Here is a 19,553-nt window from a genome sequence, read left to right as displayed (position 1 = left end):
GAAACCAAGCTTTTGTAGGTCAGACAGATCCCACTGCTGCTGAGTTTCCTACGTACAGGAAACCCTACCTACCTTGTTCCTAAAGTGGCTTTTGTTCTGCTGCATAGAGCATACCTGGCATTACTAGATCAAACCTCTGAGCTACGCAGCTTAGTATGTGTCTTTGGCAATGGCCAAAACCAAATGAGTCAAAGGAAAATGCAATACTTCAAAAGAAACCTTTATAAGAGACAGTTCTGGAATAACATGATCACTGCAAGATGAGCTTTATTATTCTTTACACCTTTTTATTCAGAATAACAACAAACATTCCCATCATTCTTAGCTGTCTCACAAGTTATTTGCCAACAACAGAATCCAGTAGCATAGGTTTCAAAAGGTTACATACTGTGTTTCCATTTTAAAAGTGTCTGATGTGCTATTCTTGACTTTTATAGAAGATGAGGCAGCATGAAACCATTACACCAATATGGACCCACTTCAACTCCACTACTGTTCCTAGGGAAATGTCCTTGGAGTATTTCAGCCTCCCAGAGACACAAAAGAGCAGATACACTTAACTAGATGCCTACAAAAGACACATACAGCTGATGCAGAGAAACAGAAACAGTGGAGAATTCTGACTGATACCAAATTTTACAGCCATTAAGTCAACATATCTATTGTGTGACCATTCTCCAGGATTGTGTTTTGGAGGTTTCATTCCTCCAAAAGCCTGTTACCACCTTTTTTCTCCTCCTTTATTTAAAGCTAACTTTTCCCCTTCAGGAAATCAGAAAATATTTTCCTTCCTTGCTAGTCTTTAAACTACTTTCCCAACTGTCAAATGATGAATGGGGAAAGTGTCACAGATTTATCCCCATTGCTGATATTCTTGAAGTAAATGCAGGAGGTTGTTTTTCCCACTACAACTACAATTTTCTCATACATATTCGCACACATGCGTGATTTAATAAAGGCAGCTGGCACTGAGGAACTCTGCCAAATTAACAGACTTCTGGTTGTCCCCAGAACAGGTATAATACCTTGTTTGTGCCATGGTAGTTCACAGAGGGGACAGCTGACACTGAGGTGCCATTGTGCTAGCTGCTATAGAGACAGACAGTGGTCCTGTCTTCATTACAAAAGTTAAGGCTTCAATTCTAACTTGAGAGGTACTGACCTCAGTCTGTGGCTCATTCCCACATAAAAACCTTTCATTTGGACATGGCAGGGTGTTCAGTGAGGTTGAATGGCTCTGTGTGGGAAACCTATCAGCTCCAGTTTTTGTACTATGTAAATGTCAATACATGGTGTGGCACTGCTTCCAAAAAAGAGGCAATGACATCTAGCACATGCAGGTCAAAGAGCTACTGCACATTGTCACTGGCTTGAGACACTTAAGATAGAAGTTGGATTTGAGTCAATGATTGACATTTTGAAGGTCTTTGTGTCTGCTGGCTCTGGACTTCCAAAATATTCACTCCTCCCTGTACAAGTGCAATTTTACTAGCCCCTAATCTCATATGGATAACACTCCTCTGCTAAGTCCTCCCCAGTCCCACAGGCAGCCTAAGACTAATCCCCTGTGAATTGCCTCAGACACTTCTCTAGAAGCTTTGTTCAGAGCACCTATAAGAGAAGAGAAACCTCTTTCAAACAAGAAGATACTGAGTCTGTGGATTTGGTCCCACAGTATATCCCAGAGAAATTAAAGTGGTAGGACAATACAAAAGGCTTCACGGAAAAAGAGGGGCTCCCATAGTCTTGGTAATCATCCTCCTGATGCTAGCCATAGAAAAGTAAGCACCTGCTCTTCTAGAATCAACCACAATTTTTATGAGCAACTTATCAAGTGCTGTTCAGAATCAAGGCAATTAGAGACACCTATTGAGCCACTCTTCCTGACACCCACCTTTTCATTTGGAAGAACATAACAGTAGCACATTTCTGCCAACATTCAGACTTGGTTTCTCCCATTACTCCCACTGATTTATTATACCCTTGTTTTAGACAATACTCTCAGTAATTAGAATATTTTCTTAATATACATCACAGGCTAACCGTAAAAAGGCCTTAAAATCCAGCAATTGTGCATTTTTTGCATGAATGAAGTAAAAAAATGATAAGACTCAGAAGTCACATTGCCAGTGATGTCCCATGACCAGCACTGTCTTTCGTAAGTCCTCTCGTGTTTGATTTTGTGGGGGTTATATACATGCAATTACTCTCCTGCTTGGTCTTCACATCTTTCAGAGACATCATAATTTTCCCCCTCATTTTTCATTTAGCAACGTCTGCTATTTTAGTGTTGTTACATTCTATTTTTATTAATAAATTCTTCCACAAATTATATGCTGGTTGTGGGAACTGAAGTCTCCCAAGCTCCTATGTATGAAACCCTACCTCCCCTGTTGCAGCACAGAGAGAACCAGCATTCATACCAGACTAACCGTTAATCTTGCAGAGTTCAAATTTTACACATGAAACTCCTTGCCATAATATACCACTCAGGCAAAGATTAATGGAAGATCAAAAAAAAAAAAAATAATAAAGGCTGTCTGTCTGGATAACAAGAATTTCCAGAAACTATAACGATACAGGGAATCAAAGACTAATGCTCTGACTAGTTGGAGATAAATGCGCCCTCCCTTGACTCTTCCCAGGCTTTAACAGTAACACTTTCCTCTCTTCAAAAGCATTCCACTGAAGACAGCAGAGCTGTGTTCAGGTCCCCAGCCTCCCTTACACAGTCCCTGTCTTATATTAGCCACAGATTTACTTTTGTCTGAGGCTGCACAGCCTTGTTTGCCTCACAAACTCAGAGTTGTGGCACTCAGATAACAGAAAGCTTGATCATGGCTTCATTCACAGCATAGAAATCGCAGAACTGTTTAGATTGGAAGAGACCTCTTGGTATTATCTCACCCAAGCCCCTGCTCAAGCTGAGTCAGCTAGAACAGGTTGTCCAGGACTGTGCCCAGTACACTCTGTACCTTAACATGCAAAATTAAAGGGAAGAAAATCTCCAACTTAACCAACTTGATATCTTTCTATGACCATGTGACCCACCCTCTCGATGAGGGGAGGGCTGTGGACATTGTCTACCTGGACTTTAGTAAGGCCTTTGACACCGTCCCCCACAGCGTTCTCCTAGAGAAACTGGCAAATCATGGCATAGACAAGTGTACTCTTCACTGGGTAAAAAAAGTGGCTGGGTGGCCATGCCCAGAGAGTTGTGATGAATGGGGTGAAATCTTGTTGGTGACCAGTCACCAGCGGTGTCCCTCAGGGCTCAGTTTTGGGGCCAGTCTTGTTTAATATCTTTATTGATGATCTGGATAAGGGGATTGAGTGCACCTTCAGTAAGTTTGCAGATGACACCAAACTAGGTGGGAGTGTTGGTCTGCTTGAGGGTCAGAAGGCTATACAGAGGGATCTGGACAGACTGGATCAATGGGCCAAGGCCAATGGGATAAGGTTCAATAAGGCCAAGTGCCAGGTCTGCATTTCAGCCACAACAACCCCAGGCAACGCTACAGGCTTGGGGCAGAGTGGCTGGAAAGCTGCCCAGCAGAAAGTGACCTGGGAGTGTTGGTAGACAGCCGGCTTAACATGAGCCAGCAGTGTGCCCAGGTGGCCAAAAAGGCCAACAGCATCCTGGCCTGTATCAGGAATAGCGTAGCCAACAGGAGTAGGGAAGTACTCAGCCCTGAGTGCCTGAGATAGTTGGTTTGTGTCCGTTTGTAGGTTTTTTTGGTGGTTGGTTGTGGGTTTTTTTTGTGGTTGGACTCGATCTCAAAGGTCCCTTCCAACTATGATGATTCTGTGATTCAGATCACACAGATGTGTGAACATTTACATGTCATGGCACACAACAAGCCAGAAAACAAAGGATGGGTACCCAACTCCAGTCTTTCTTTAGGAAATGTATCAGATCTGAAGTTCAAAGACAGCAACCTCCTGTTGATGAGGAGGTCAGTCTTACACCTAGGTCCTTCAGCTCCAGCACCAGACATGCCTTCTGTCAGGGTATGAACTCCTGCCATGCCAGATGGAAACATGGACAAACTTCCCCATGCATTTGATTTTGCATCAAGCTCTGGCCAGGAAAGATGGGTTTGTGAAGAATAACTAGATGATATTTAAGGAGAACTGTGTAAAGCTTATAACTTTAAGGGAGACTTACCATGAAAGACAAACTAGCAGATAGAAGAAAAAGCTAGAGGCAAGGATTTTTCTCTGTCTTTTTCATCACACTGCTGCTTGTCAACTGAGTGATGATAACTAAATGCAGCCAGAACTGCCCAGGTTCTGAAGGGTCCAGTCACCCTTAGAGTCTATAGTCATGAAATATACCAGAAAATAAAAAAACCCTCACCCTTTTATGGTAAAGTTCCTCTTGGTTTTGCTTACAGAAATTAACCTGCTATCATATGATCAAAATTGATTACATTAAGACTTACCTGGGAGCTTATGAAAGAGAAGGGAATCTCACTTCTAAGGCAGAACAAATCTCTCCCAATGGGCCTCAATGGCTGTATTGTCCTAAACAACTAAAACACCAAGAGGGTGGTTTGGTGCAGTGGAGGGTGTGTGGATGAGGAGCAGACAAGGATACAACTGACCATAGGCAACCCCTCGTTCCCAGCTTGAATAGAGAACGCACACAGGCTGGAAGGCATCATTCCCAATCCCCCTCTGGGAGGGAGGGACTTCACCTCCAGGGAGGTGGCTTTCCCAGTAGGGGTCAGCTCTGCCTGTGCTGCCACATATAAGGCAGTTTGTGACACAGGCTGATTCACTTGAGTCCTGGCACTCCATGTGCCCTGGAAAGAGACTTTGCTGAGATGGTCTCGCTCACTAGTTCCTAGCACCAAAGCAGACGGGATGAGCAGCTCACCATGACTACTGATGTATCTGCTAAGGGGAAACGATTTCCATTGCTTCAGACTGAAGAAGTGAAACCAGTACTCACCTTGTCCCTGCACTGCCTACAGAGAAACTGCTAGAGACACAGGCATCCTAGAGCACAGGGCTCTGCTGCTGGTTCTTCTCCCTCCCGACTGCTTGGCCTTGGTGAAAACATCTTACTAAATTTCCCGACTGTTATTTTTCCAGGTCAACAATTGCTGTAGTTGCCATGAGACACAGCCTGATCTTGAATGAGGGAGGTGCCATCCTCCCAATTATAAGATACTTTGAATTAGAGAAAGTGGGAAAACAAGGGAGATGAGATGCCAAAAGGCAGTTTTGAGCCATGGAACAACGTAAGGAAGGAAGAAGTGAGTCAAACAGACCTTCAAATTAGCATCTTACTCCTCTCCCAAGTTCTCCTTTAAATCTTATTTTAGAAATACTCAGCATTACAGGGATGATTTATACTAGTAAGAGGCTCTCTCCTCAAGAAAAGCAGCAGAGGTAGAGATTAGAAGAAAGGTTCAGTTCAGTTTTCAAACACGTACAAATGAGATATGACTGCCCAGATGAGATCTGGGTTTTACAGCTGGGGTCCATCAACAGCAAAACTTCCAGCCAGGACAGTTCCAGTTTGGAAAAACTTTCTAAAGTCTTTTTTCTGGTGATATTATTGTTTTCCTTTTTAATTTTCATAATACCTTGGCCTCCAAACTCCTTTCCTTATTTCCTTGCAAATGGCTACAATTCAAACCCAGGGTTCATAATCCTTAAGCATTGTCCTGCTTGAGAGCAGCTGTCTGGCGGAGGCAGTGAAAGTGGTGGTGGGACAGTGCACTCCTCAAGGCCTTTATTTTCCAGGCCTGCCCCATGCCAAAGACAGCAAAATTCCTTTTTTTTTTTTATACGAACACAGCACATTTAGTCAGACACCTCATTGTCTGCATGGGTCTTGAGTCCAGTTAAATATTGGTGGTTCCACAGATTTGAGGGAGGCAGAGAGTCATTCTAGATAGCTGAAGCCACAATGCTTTAACAACACAGATGTCATTTTTGTTGAACGCTTACAGGCACAGGCAAGCATTGTGATTGGTAACTCTCAGGGTGCAAATTGTGGGAGTCAACCAGAGAACATGGAAATTCAGCTTCTGTTCTGAGGAACAATGACTGAACTTGATTGCAAGAAGCGTGGACTTAGGTTGGGTTACCTAGATCTTCAGAGAGGAAAACACTAGGCTTGCACAGAACAGCGAGGACATGAGTGGTGGGTGGGTGCGGGGAGGTGTGTGTGTTGTCCTCTTACTGTTTTAAATCCTCTCCCTCATCTTTCTGTAATTCCATGAAAGAATTAATACATGTGTTTTGAACGTACTGTTTGCACAGAAAGATTGTTTATCAGCTCTCTGCAACTCCTGGAAAGAAGTTACAACTGTGGCCATAACTGACTAGAACTACAGAGATGAAAGGGCACTGCCCTAGGCTTGGGGATTCTCATCTGCAAGTGGAGTTAATCAGAGGACTCCATGCAGAGACAAGTGCAGTGGGGCTGGGTTCAGCACTGGGAAGGAGCACAGAGACTGGTCACAATATGGTTCATGCCAACCCCACAGAGCACAGATGGACTCTGTACACACACATGCCCCACATCACTTCTCTTGCAGCAGAGTCTGCAAGCCTCCTTTTATGAAGCTTCTCCTGCTCTTCTCAGGGCTAAACTGAGATGATTTTGCAGGGGAAGGCTAAAGATAAAAACACCAGGGGCTTTCACAAATGAAAAACCAGCAAGTCCCAACACATCAGCACTGCTCCAGAGAAGTGCAATATATAGCAACCTATCCACCATTGGTCTGTTCTCAAAAGCTCTGGGCAAATATTGTTACAAGAGCAAACCCAAGATCATCCTTCTAAATTCCACCCAAAATAAACCTCCAAAATGCAGTACTTGCAAAGAGACTGAACACAGTTCTACCCCGGAGAGACCAATGGTATAGGCACCCACATATATGCACACGCTTCTCCCACCAGCCATCAAACTTGTGTGACAAAGGACACAAGGAACGCTACCAATTAAAAAACGTGACTTTTCTTAGGCAGAAAACACCCAGACTCTGATCCTTAGCCCCCATAATACCCCAAAACTTAGAGAAGAGAATCTCCGTTCAGTTTACGTATCCTCAAAGCCACCAAGAAGTAGAATCTCTTTTTAAAAACACAGTTTCAGTTGTGTTTGGGGCTATGAATTAACAGGTCATGATGTTAAAAATTACAGAGAGAACAAAGTCACTACAGCCCCCAGTCAGCAGGTGGATAGGGTCCAGTAACTAAGGTGTTACCACTGAAGAGCCTTTAATCCTCTAATTTCCTCCTTGCATTCCCAGATGTTTTATGAAATAAGAATGATTCTGCAGTACAGGAGCCATGGGAATGCTGCAGCTCCGTGCTGTGGTACATATCATCCTTTCTTCTTCCAAAATTCTCAAACTCTCCCTATGTTGTTAGCTTAAGAGTCTGGTTAAGGTCTATTGCTCTTACTATGGTGACAAACTACACACTCCAGCTCCACTTCTACATGGAAGTGAAGCTTCCAGATGTTTTCCCAGTAAAATCTCCAGCAAGTCTCCTACTGTCCTCCCACCAATCAATTTCTGCTGAGTACAAACACCCAGCACAGCCTGGCCTCAGCCAGCAGTCACCTGCATGTGATGGAGACACACAGTAAGTTTTTTGCCAGCTCTGTTACTCTGCTCATGGCTTTGCTGATGTGATAACAAGATTTATGGCTAATTTATATCCAAGTTTCAAGGATTCTCTTGGAAAACTGGCAACCACCTGTTACCTTTCTCACCCTATGCATGGAGACAGCATTTTACATACATAACTCAGAAGGGAATTAGCAAAAAAAACACCAATGATAAAGTGTCAGAAAATACCCATTAAAAAAAAAAAGCAGTAACCTACAAAACAGTTGTGCTGCAAAGAGATCCCTCGGCAAAGGAGGTCAATTCTTCTAACAGTTCACAGTATGGAGCCCTGGCATTCCCCTGGCTCACATCCCACAGGAGCAGTGTTATTCAGCAGTTTGACACCACAAAGCACAGCAGTCCAGAAGACAAGAAGGAGCCTGAAGGATTAAAGACCTTTATTTCAGGGCTTCATCCATCCTACATTAAGATCCAGTGACTTAACTCCATCTGTAATTTACAGCCCATTTGCTGCTAAACCTCAGCTCCAAACACAGTCATATTAAAAGCAGCGCTATTTATCACAGGCTGACAACCCTCTTGGACAAGGAGAGAGCAGTACAAGGGACACCTAGAACTGGAGGGGCATCTCTATAGCATAGCTAATCTTATCTGTCATGCACGTACTGAGAGAGGGGAGGACAGGAGATGGCTTCTCATACTAGTGCCAACCATTTCTGCTTAGGACACAGGGATTTAAATACACTCCACCCAACTCACACTCCATCCCCACTGGCCTAGCTAGTTGTTACACTGCTGTGATGAGAAGAGGTCCCTCGACAGTTTACAGCAACTCCCCCGCATTGCATGGCTCCCCTCTACCAGGGAAGTACAGCTGACAGCAGCTGGCATAAACAGCATATCTGGTAACAGTTTTTCCATTCCTTCCTCAAAAGACCCAGAGAGGGCAACTGCCATTGCCCTCAGATACTTCATTAGCTGAGGAGAAGCTGCCTGTGTTGGGAGACCTCACTCGACACTCACCTCTGCTCAGCCATAAAGAACTACATTAGCCAGATTTGCAAACATAAGGAACAATGCCTTACAGTCAGACTGGAAAATGCACTTGGAGCACATGAGACATTTCTGGCTTCTCATCTAAAAATCCTACATTAACCCTTCTGAGTGTAACCAGACATGAGCTGTTTCATCTCTATGGATTTACACCAAACTTCTTGTGTTCTATCCTGGAGCAAGCCAGTAATAAAGAATAATCCTTCAAGAGCAGATCTTTGATGCATCTGGTCAGGGATCTTTAAAGAGTTTGGACTGTATAAAAAATTGCAATGTCTCTCACTGCACCAGATCCTTTCCTGGTAGGCACTGCATGATTTCAAGTGGTTCCTAGTTGGGAGAGTCTTGTCAAAGGGGTTGTCTCTTCATACTACACATGGAGGGATGGGCTAGAGATGAGTGGCACAAAGAAAGAATTTGAGTGTTTATTCTCTCCTCCAATATATGAGCCAAAAAGCACAAAATTAAGTTAGTAAGAGGTAAGTTCTAAACAAACAATAGGTCATCCTTCAGCAACATATAGTTAAGGTATGAATCATTTTGCCACAGGACGTTCTGGATTACAAAACCCCACATAGACATGGTGAGGGGAAGCGGACAGGTTAAGGTAGAAGTCCACTGGGCTACTAATGCACAGACAGCAGCAGTTCTGTCTCAAGAAGTCCCCGAGACCAAAATATGTGCTGTTCTTAGAGATTCCTCTAGGTCCCCACCTCTGGCACCTACAGGAGATACAATACAGGGGGAAACAGACAGGTCTAAAACAGGATGGGTGCTTTTAAGTCCCATTCATGGAAGCAGGCCACTCAGCACATGTATTTACATGTCACAACACAAGGAAATTCACAGAACAAAACTCAGTGTTCTTGAAGATCCAACTTACCACAGATAGGTACTGGGAGTGTCCAAGCACCCCATACTAAAGCAGCACCCCCCCCAGAGCATTTCAGGAGCGACACAGGGGAAAAGCTGCATTTCGCTGCAGCCCTGTGCAAAATACCACTGAAGGGTTCCCAGGAATAACTAGTTCTGTCCAAGACAGAAGAAAGAGGTTTCTATGAACAAAAATATATACATGAAGCTGCTGATTTTTTAAACCTCTAGATCACATCACTTCATATGCTCCACACCAAATACCACTATTCTCTCCTGTTAATTAGCCTTCGGCCAAACAAATTTTATTTCTTCAAAATAACTAACTCCTAGGAATAAAGATTTTTTTTTTTTAAAGAAATTCATACACAAAAACCGTCTGGCTGCAGACAACTGTCTGGAACAACCACTTGGCTTTGTGTGTAATAACTGGGTGACAGGATATGGAAGGATTATTTTATATTTTCCCAGCTTACATCCAGACACACTCTCAGCAAGCTGGAGGATCTAACTGCCTGTCTGGCACCCCTCCTCAAGATGGGAAATTCCCCATTCAACCAAAAGAAATTTTCTTCTCATCTTATGCCCATATAGAGCTTGGCAGATTGTGGTCTCTATGCCAAGAAATAAGGACACCAGTTAAATAAAAAATAGCCTGCATCATGGAAACAATGTGACCCCATTAGGAAGGAGAAAGATGAGACAGACTTCTGAACAAAATGAGTGCAAGAAAATAGGATCTTTATGCCACCAGCAACTTGAATTCTGTGATCTCCTTGAAATCACTGGCTCAAAAACAGGTTTGTAGCCCAGTCAAACCAATTATTCAGCTACCCAAGGTCAATCAATAGTTTGCTCCCTAGAAATGTCAGAAACCAAGGTCTATCTACTCTCATTGTGGACATTAATGAATATTGAGGTATCTGGAAGTATTTTATCCAGGCACCTCCTGTCCCTTCATAAATCTAAATTCAGATAAGGGCCATTTACCTTGCAGTCAGGCAACAAGCCTCAGGTCAACCCATAAAACGAGACTAAAAAACCTCCTCAGGGTGCTTAGGCTCTGGCACTGGTTTCCTCTTTTCTTCAGAGGGCATTTTTAGCCCTGAACTCTTAGGTCATCTCAATACAGGCTGATGCTGGAACAAGGGTTGGCAGATGATCCCAGGGAAAGCTGTAAAGGGCTTTTCTCGGGTGTGTTTGCTGGGTACAATGACCAAACAACAGTGTCACACCAGCCCCACACAATGGCATCTCATTTGATAAAGAGAATCCATAGCCTCACAATCTACCAAGCCTGAGGGACACCTCCCCAGGTTTCAGCACACGTCCTCCACTGATAATATTCATTTAGAAGGTGCAGGGCAGTGAGGCACAGACATTGATCCCCATTCCCAGCACCACAGCTCAAGTCTTGACAAGCTGAAGGGGCTCTGCAGCAGGACTTTATTTCTACAGTGAGCCTGGATGATGGGCTAGCTGACTAAGAGTGCCAGGGAAAGAGAGGGCTGGAAACAAAGACTGGTACACGCAACCTGCTTGCAAAGCTGACAGTCACTCATGGAACCTTCTTTGGGCTTTTAGCCCCAGATGGCATTCTGCCATGCTAACCCAGAACAACTAGGAAAACTTAGGATTTGGATTATCGCACATGCAGCTATGTGGCAGCTTTGGTGCAGATCTTTCAAGCAAGATACCTTCTTACATCCAGGTCCACCAGGAAGTTTCCTTAAGTGTCCATGGTATTTCACCCTCCATGAAGGTACCAAAACTAGGCTAGAGAGTCAACCACATGAGCTCTTCACATGATGTACCCACATAAGGGCACTCTCTTATAGTATTCCCATGCTGCTAGGTCTGTCTCAAAGAGAGAACAGCAGAAGTTCACCTGGCTGAGCACTTGCTGTGCTGCAATAGTTACAGAGGAGGAAGAGAAACTACTCACCATGTAAGATCCATTCCCTCTGCCTCAGCCAGGTCCTTAGATGGCCCAGCCTCAAAATGCCCGTCCTACAAGAACCGAACAATTCAGTCTCATGTACATAGTGAGGTACACATGGAGGGCAGGTCAAAGTCCAAACAGACCAGCCCACAGCAGGGAGGAAGTTATACTGGGTCTGAAAAGCAAGAACATAGCAAGAGGGGGGGAGAAAAGCCCAGAGGCATCCTGAGCTGTCCACCCTCAAGGAGTGACCAAGCTGGTCCAGAAGAAACCAGACAACTTTGAACAGTGCTTTTACCTGTGTGCCATGTCCCCACAGCTTGGGCAGGCCTGTGCCCACACTGGCATAGCATCAGCTCTGCATAGGTCACATTGGGCCATACGTCCTTTACATCAACTTTTAGGCCTGTGTCATGGGAGATTTCATACTGCACAGGGAATGCTTTCTGTGCAGATAAAGGTCACAACTAATTGGCTTTTCTCTAAATCCTTGCCTGGGTGTTCATGCTGAGCAGTTGTGGGTGGCGCTGGTGCCTATTCAAAAACAGCTTAGCTGGCTGACTCTGCTGGTCAACGATGGCAAGAGGACAAACAGGCTCTGCCCACAGCCACATACAACAGTTACTGCTGTAGAAAGCAGCCCTCAGTACGCACATACCTGTGATGCTGGTTGCTAGGAGGAGTTGGGTCACCCAGAAACCCAAATCCCACTGAATAGGAAAACAGGGGCTACAGATAAATGCATGCAGGTAGAGATTGGTGTTGCCTATACAGAGGGTGGGAGTTGTATTTCCCACTGAAAAGGGAATACAGCCCTTGGTTCCCATATTGAAGATCCTGACAACACTGATGTGAACCCAGGCGTCCTCCAGGAAGCCAGAGAAGCTGGCCGGACCGGCAAGCAACAGAGTGGTGTCCTGCCCACCCACCACTCTACAGAGATGTCTTAAGTGGATGCAAGCCTTGTTTTTTACTTTAAAAAAACGTGAACCCATTGTTTTGCAAGAGTCATAATTAAAAAAAAATATAATCTGGGTCTGCTTTCTATTTTCACTTCAAATATAAGCTAATTTACTGCTCAGGAAAACTTTTAGCATCCTAAACACTGCAACATCAGTTTAGGAGCAGTAAGACAGTACATGACAGCAAGAAATGAAGTAGAACTGCACTTTCCAGCAAAACAAAAAGGATTAATCTGTTTTCACTGAAATGTATCAGTTAAATACATAGTATTACATTTTCAGAATTCAATTTCTCATTCAAATAAAAATCAAGAATTGGTAAATACAAGGAAAAGTAATGAGATTTCTTCATGATGTTGGGTGGCGAATTATTTTTTAATCTAGGCTGTATTTTCCTATCAGTCATAAATAAGGCCAGCTGAGAGGATCTCTCACTGAACTACCCCAATGTCAGTGAACTTCCCATTGTGCTATATTTGCAATATTGGCAATTCTTCTGAAGTCCTACTTTCTGGAATTAAGTCATTACAGGAGATTATAGGTGCTGGATGTCTGCACAACCCTTGAAGATTCAGAATTTAGAAGCCAAATAGAATTGTACAATGTCTCATGCACAAGTCTCAAAAAAGTAAGGTTTCTGAGTGGCTGGCATTGCCTGTTCTATTCTGTCTTTGCTAAGTATCTATCACAGTGTTTCTAACCCACTAACATAATTTTAGTCCGAATTATCACAGGCCTAAATTTAGGCATATTCATAGATACTCCAATAGTCAAAATTGTATTTACACAGTTACATTAATGCAAGTGCTTGTCCCCTCATAAGTGAGATAAGGACAAACAAACCAGAAGCATCTAATGTTACCAGGTGTTAATAGGAGGAAAAGCAAAGCTTCGATGTAAACCAAAGTCCTCCAGCCCTAGAAGAGTGAACCTGTTTGGTGGGATGTGCTGAAAAAATCCACGAAGAGAAAACCTTCATACGCCACGGGAGACAAAGCTAAATTTTCACTGTGCCAAACTGTCTTCAGCCAGCCTGAAGACCGGTGGCTGGCTGAGCACGTGACAAGTCAATCCAAAGAAAGAAGGAAATTAATCTGTCCTCATTCATACAAAGCATGAGCCGTTACACAGATCTTCTGAAGTGCACCCACTGTGCATCAGTTATAACAATGCTACTTCACTCTTTTTTGGTCTGAGGAGGAAAAGTTTAAGTGACATGCTCCTGGCTCTGCAGAATCACCAGCTACTGCCAGGACAGCGACTCAGAAGCCACCACCTGTGAGCTCGAGGTTCCCTTTGCACAGCCAGCTGAACCCCTTCATATAAGAAGGATCAAGCTGATTCCCAGTCGCTTGTCAGGGCCAGCCAGCCCAACCAGAGTCCCATAGCTGACTCAGATGCAGATGCCAGCAGAAAATAACTGACACGACTTGCTGGTCCCCAGCACTGTGTGCGGACACATACATGCTGAAAGGGTCCCTGAAGGGAACTGATGTAGTAGCCCTGTTAGTGGCTAGTCCACAGTTCCCTCATAAGCAAGCATAAAGCTAAATTACATAGCAGAGAAACACAGTTCTGTCACCAGAGCAGGCTCACATAGGAGCTCATTTCATCAATCAACGTTATGGAAATGACAAATATGTCTTAAGCACCTCTGCCTGGGACAAAAGGAATATGCTAAGTACATAAGTAATTTAACAACTTCTGTGGATTAGAACAACAATTGTATTGCCTCCTAAACTGTTTGTGTCGACAGCAGAGCTGGAATGAAATTGCCACCCTTAAAGTGCTCAGTTTTCTTCAGCTACATGTTCCAGCCAGTTAATTTTCTAACACACCACAACTCAACTGTTTCATTCTGATAATACCTAGGGCCACTAATTAAGGGCTTAGTTTGACTGGCAATGCACAGACTTGTTCCAACCAGATGCTCCCTGCCCCAAGGAGCTTGCTTGCAAGCAAAGCTTAGAAAATAGACACCTACACTTTAGCCACTATACAAATATGCAAGGGCACAAGAGTTGAAGAGGGATTTGGAAGAAATGCATTTGTCTGAAAAACCCCTACCCTAAGTTGCTGGGATGAACAAGATGTTTCATTTGTAGAGAGCTCAGCGAGTTGCCTGGAGAGTACTTTTAAGGGCTCAGTATCAGTATTCCATCACAAACCCATGTGCAACCCCAGGATATTCATTTTAAAAGTTCCTTGAACAGTTTAATTTATAGTTCAGGAAGGGCTTCCAAGGGCTACTAGTCCAAAACTATGAAAGAAAATAATAAAATACTGTACTAGACTGTAACACTGGACAATCAACTGAAAACTCGGGCCTTGAGTTACAGGCCTCTCTTACTTTCCTTATTTGAAGCATTCCACTGCAGTATGGGACAATCCCCTGTTCTCACTCTTCTTTCCTGTCCCACAAAGTCTGCTCTGGAACACACCCAGTTGCCAATTGTTGTCAAAGATGAGCCATAACCTGTAGTCAGATCTGCTTTTGGCTCTCAATTTCTAAGAGCCAGCCAAAAACTGGAGGTTTCTGAATCTGGCCTAATCTCTAGCAAATAACACCAGACCATTGAAGCAAGAGGTGGAACAACAGGCTGAGGCACAAGGCTCCAATTCAAAACCTTCTCTTGGATTTAGCTGCAGCAGCTGAAGGACTCTAAGCCAATGGGCAGGATTATGAACCACAACAGAAGTTGGACATGCCGTCACTGAGCTGCCCCTGCTACAGGGGCACAAATGTCCAGTGGGGAGACAGCAAGGTCAGCAGGACCAGTCTACCAAGGCTAAAGCAAATGTGAACCCCAACTACCACACTTCATAGCCCAGCCACCCTTACCAGAAACTGATGGCAGTGCATGCTAATCCAACAGCACATGGTCAGTCTAATCAGTCCCATCCCATTATGGTGACTACTGGTGAAATGGCAATAAAGGGACAGCAACTTCCTCAGCAACACCAGCACAAACTAGCAGACCTCTTGAGCCAAAGCCCTCTGAGCAGCCTCAGTTGTCAACTGCCTAAAGACCAACTTCAGTAGGGGAGGGAAGAAGAGTTCATTACATCAGCACCCAAAACTTGCTTATTTCCTGGATTTACTTGCAGGAGGCAGTGGCAGCTTCTCCAAGTGGAGAAAAGCTATGAGGACTTACCACAGCAACACTAAACCAATTCAGGACACTTGGCAGCAAAATAAGATCTTCACAGCAGGTAGAAATTTCATCCTGAAAAGATTCCCAAAGCTTGGTTGCCAATCCAAAGCTGGTCAAACCTCCCAATCTTACAAAAATGAGTTGACAATTTACTCAAGGACAGTCTCCTGGGACTTGACTTAATGGCAACACTGTTGCAAGCCAGAAACACAACAGCAGTTTGTTTTCCCTTGAATTTGGGAACTTCCAACAAAGGTCATAAAGTGCAAAAGCAAGTGGGTAATGAAGGAGAAGAGCAACGAAGCACACTGATTTTAAAGCTCAGAAAGCTCTTTGTTTAGGTGGTGGATGCAGATCAGTTCTTATTCTATCTGAATTAGTTGCTCATTCTCCATTCATACTACTACAGGCCTGATTCTATACTCACACCTAACTAACTTTTCACTAAGTTTCAGTGACAGCAGGCTGAACCTTTTACATAATGCATGTACCATACATGCCAGAATAGGCAAAGACCTGCACGGGCACCAACCAGCACATGGAGTTTGAGAAGGCAGAAGTCCAGTCTGTGTCTGGCAGCCCACATCATCTGAGGGAGTAGAGTGAAACTTGGCCTTGTCACAGAGTCCATGCACAGTGCAACCACGGGAAGCTCCCACACAGCTCACAGCTTGTGACTCTCATCCCATGACCACACCTGCAAGGAGATGTGGCCCATCACCCAAGACAGAGCACTGCATGCTCTGTTAAGCGATTAGTATGCTGGTACAAGGCTCAACCAAGACCAGGCAGCTGCATATGGTCCCTAAAGGCCTACAAACCATATATAAACCCAGAGTTTGAAAGTCTGGCTTTCTGCCCATACACATGTATACTAGTCATTGTACCACTCTCCATGGCAGGCTGCAAAGCTACCTCTGATGGTCTATGCATTAGCCTTAGAAGAAACAGTGCAAGCTTAAGTCTTTCTTCTCTACCGGGCCTGCAAAAACGCAGGCCACCTGTTTGAAGCACAAGACCATGGCACTAATATGAACAAAATGGCTGCAGATACCCACTCCTGTGGTTTTTCCTGCACGCCTCCACGCAGCTGAAGGCTGTATATACCCCTGACAGCTTCTTCGAAAGATTCTCAGTTTCACAACCTGAGGCACCAAAGAGACAAACAATAAAGCTAAAGGAGGCAATTGCAGCCACAAGGCCCAGAAACAGCGTTCAAAAGAACTCCCCCACCACCTCTGCAGAGATATTTTGCACTAAATCCATCCACCATAACCTAAAGTATTGACATTATTTCCAAAAATAAAATCTACACCTGCCTCCCCTAAGAACCACAGAACGCGCAATCCCTGCAGGAAGAACTGCAAGGACACAGCGAACTTTGAGGAAACAGCAGCACTGTTTCTAACAAAGTTGCCATCAGTCTGTCTGGAGTGACTGCGCAGAAGTGCAGCCACACAGCAATTCGCCTCTGTGTAACACATACAAAAGACTCCACTAGAGTCTGGTATATGGATCCCCAGCCCCCAACTTGGGCAATGAGGGCTGCTACTTTTCCCAGATCCCTTCTTTGATTTGAGGCCAGGCACTACGCTTCCTGCAGTACTGATGCCGATTCAGAGTAACCCTGCTGATTTCAGAGAGTATCCCTTGGTTCACAACACTTTTGCCAAATCAGGATATGGTCATTTTTTGTAAGTAAATCATCACGACTCCATTTTTATCTCATTGCATATGGCTTAGAAATTCCTCCTTGCATTTGGCAGGAAGGGCTTAGATATCCCTTATCCTGAATCTGTGATCTTCATTTTTCTTTTAAGCACTAAGGGTGTAAGCAGCATTCGGAAAGCCATGGGTCAATGCACGGAGCCCGACTGCAAACTTCAGCTCAGATTCCAGCCTTCAGGACCAGAAGGGAAAGAAATGCAAATAACAAGCCGAAAGGCATTTTAGGCAAATCATGTTTGTACAGTACCTAGCACAGAGGGGTTCTAGCCTAGTGAGAGCTAAGAGACTACAGACTGCACACATACAAAGGTAACTTGACAGGCAAATGCCTATATTGCTAAATGTGAACCCCATTAAAAAATACTTCTAAAGAACTTCTGCCTTTATTCACCTTTCTGTATTACCTATTGAACTGTGCAGTGTAACTCAAAGAGCAAAGGAACAGGACTTTAGTAAGTGGAATACACCCTAAACCAGTTCTTGCTGAGCACACTGGCTGAGAGGAAACTGGCCCAGCATAATAAACACTGCAAGTTACTAGCTTCTCAAGGCCCCGTTATTAGTAAGCTGAAGGGTGCAAAAAACAACCGAGACAAAACCGCCTGCTCTTACCTTTAGCTGGAAAGGTTGAATTTCATTCAAACTCTGGTTCCTGAGCTTTTTGGTGAGGATCTTCAGCATGGTACAAATCCGAGGAGCCAAGAAAGGGTTAAGCATACACACACGCCCGCATCTACATCTGCCGAGCCGCTGCTGTTACGCTTGGAGGAGCTCCGCAGAGCTTACATCCAGCACCCCCAGGTACAAGGCGACGGGGGTGGGGGGAACAAGGCTCCGGACAGCCCCCTTCCCAGCTGTGCCCCTCTCCTCCGCCACCGCACTCCGTCCTACAGCCCTCCGCAGAGGGAGGGAGAGGGAATCCCTTTCCAAAGCCTAAAGAAAAAAATAAATACCAAACTTCCTTCGCTTTCCACCCCCCTCCCCGGTTACGCTTCAGAAAGGAGGGAGGTACCAGCTGGCAGCGTGCTGCAAGGGACAAGACCCATTCGGCGCAGAGTGTTTATTGCGGGACGGCAGAGCTCCCTAGCCGAGGCCCCGGGCTGCGTTCGCGGCAGCGCTCCCGCCTGCCTCCCTCAGCCCCGACGCCGGCGGCCCAGGCGGTGCATCGGGCATCGCGCCCCGCCGCCGCCGGGCTCCCGCACGCCGTCCCCCGGCTCCCGCACCGCCGCGACCGCCCCGCACCCTGCCCGCGACGGGAAACTTGTAACAAACGGCGCGGCAGCCGCGGCGCCCATTGGCCGGACGGGGCGGGACGGGGAGGGGCCTCCGCTTAAAGGGGCCCCGCCGGCGTGACCGCCGGTGCCCGCTCCTCCGGCCCGGAGATGCCCGCATCGGGCCGGGGCCCGGGCTGGCGCAGGCCCGATGCGGGGCCGGCAGCGGCCCGTCCCAGGCGGCGCTCCCGGGTCCCCGACCCGTGCGGGCTCTGCTTGGCACGCAGCAGACCGACAACTGCTGGTGCTGGACCGCTCGCCCCAGGAGGGCGAGGGGATGCCCTGACCCGCCCGTCCTGCCCCCCAGATTCCGAGCACGGATCCGCGGGAAGGACTCCTGTACCCCATCGCCAGTCCCTCGAGCCGCCCAGGGAGCCGGCAAAGGGCCCGCGGCCGCAGGGACACTCGCCACCGCCTTTTCTCACAGCGAACGCAAGTGCGGGGCCGGGAGGGCACCGGCCCCTGCTGCACCCACCGCCCTCGGGTACCGGCGAGGTGCTCCCTTTCCACGGCCCGGCCTCCAGCACCGCCCTGGCCACGCAGCCAGGACGGCTGTCGGGGACTGACCGACTGGCTGACAGGCTCCCTGCCACTTCGGACCCACAGGAAGCCACCGGCACATTTGCCAGCAGTAACAACAAAGGGCTTTCACCCACTGCCAACTCCCTCCCAGAGAGAAACTCCCCGTGTCTGGAGGAAAGGTCCCTTTTGCCCAGTACCAGTCCCCGGGGCCAGCAGTACCTTTTGTCCCAGCCTTCCTCCCAGGACAAGTTCGGAAGCGTTGAGGGGGTCTCCAGTTGCGTACAAATTCCAGAGGAGCACAGGCTAGTTAAGGTATCGGTTCCCCGTTCTCAGCCAGCACGCCTCTAATGAGATAAGGAAAGAGCACTCATAAAATGCTGACTGTGGGAAAGAAAGAGAACATCTTCGCTGCCGGGAAAAGGGACACGGTTCAGGTCCAGTTGGCAAAG

At 45.9% G+C, this 19,553-nt stretch overlaps 1 protein-coding gene across 2 annotated transcripts in view; it reads right to left on the bottom strand.

Moving 5' to 3' along the window:
* Window positions 1-18,542, bottom strand: part of LOC106893376 — a 72,413-nt gene extending 53,871 nt beyond the window's left edge. For both annotated transcript variants that reach the window (XM_014951303.1, XM_014951304.1), the window contains exon 1: window positions 17,924-18,542. In XM_014951303.1, coding sequence (XP_014806789.1) covers window positions 17,924-18,028 — 105 coding nt within the window. In that variant the 5' untranslated portion in view covers window positions 18,029-18,542. The remainder of the gene's footprint in view (window positions 1-17,923) is intronic.
* Window positions 18,543-19,553: the final 1,011 nt, after the last annotated feature.

The sequence above is a fragment of the Calidris pugnax genome, unplaced genomic scaffold (genome assembly GCF_001431845.1).
Source record: "Calidris pugnax isolate Ruff unplaced genomic scaffold, ASM143184v1 scaffold24, whole genome shotgun sequence".
Classification (NCBI taxonomy): Eukaryota; Metazoa; Chordata; class Aves; order Charadriiformes; family Scolopacidae; genus Calidris; species Calidris pugnax.
The sequence above is the reverse complement of the archived record's forward strand: the minus strand, read 5'-3'. Positions and strand labels throughout refer to the sequence as shown.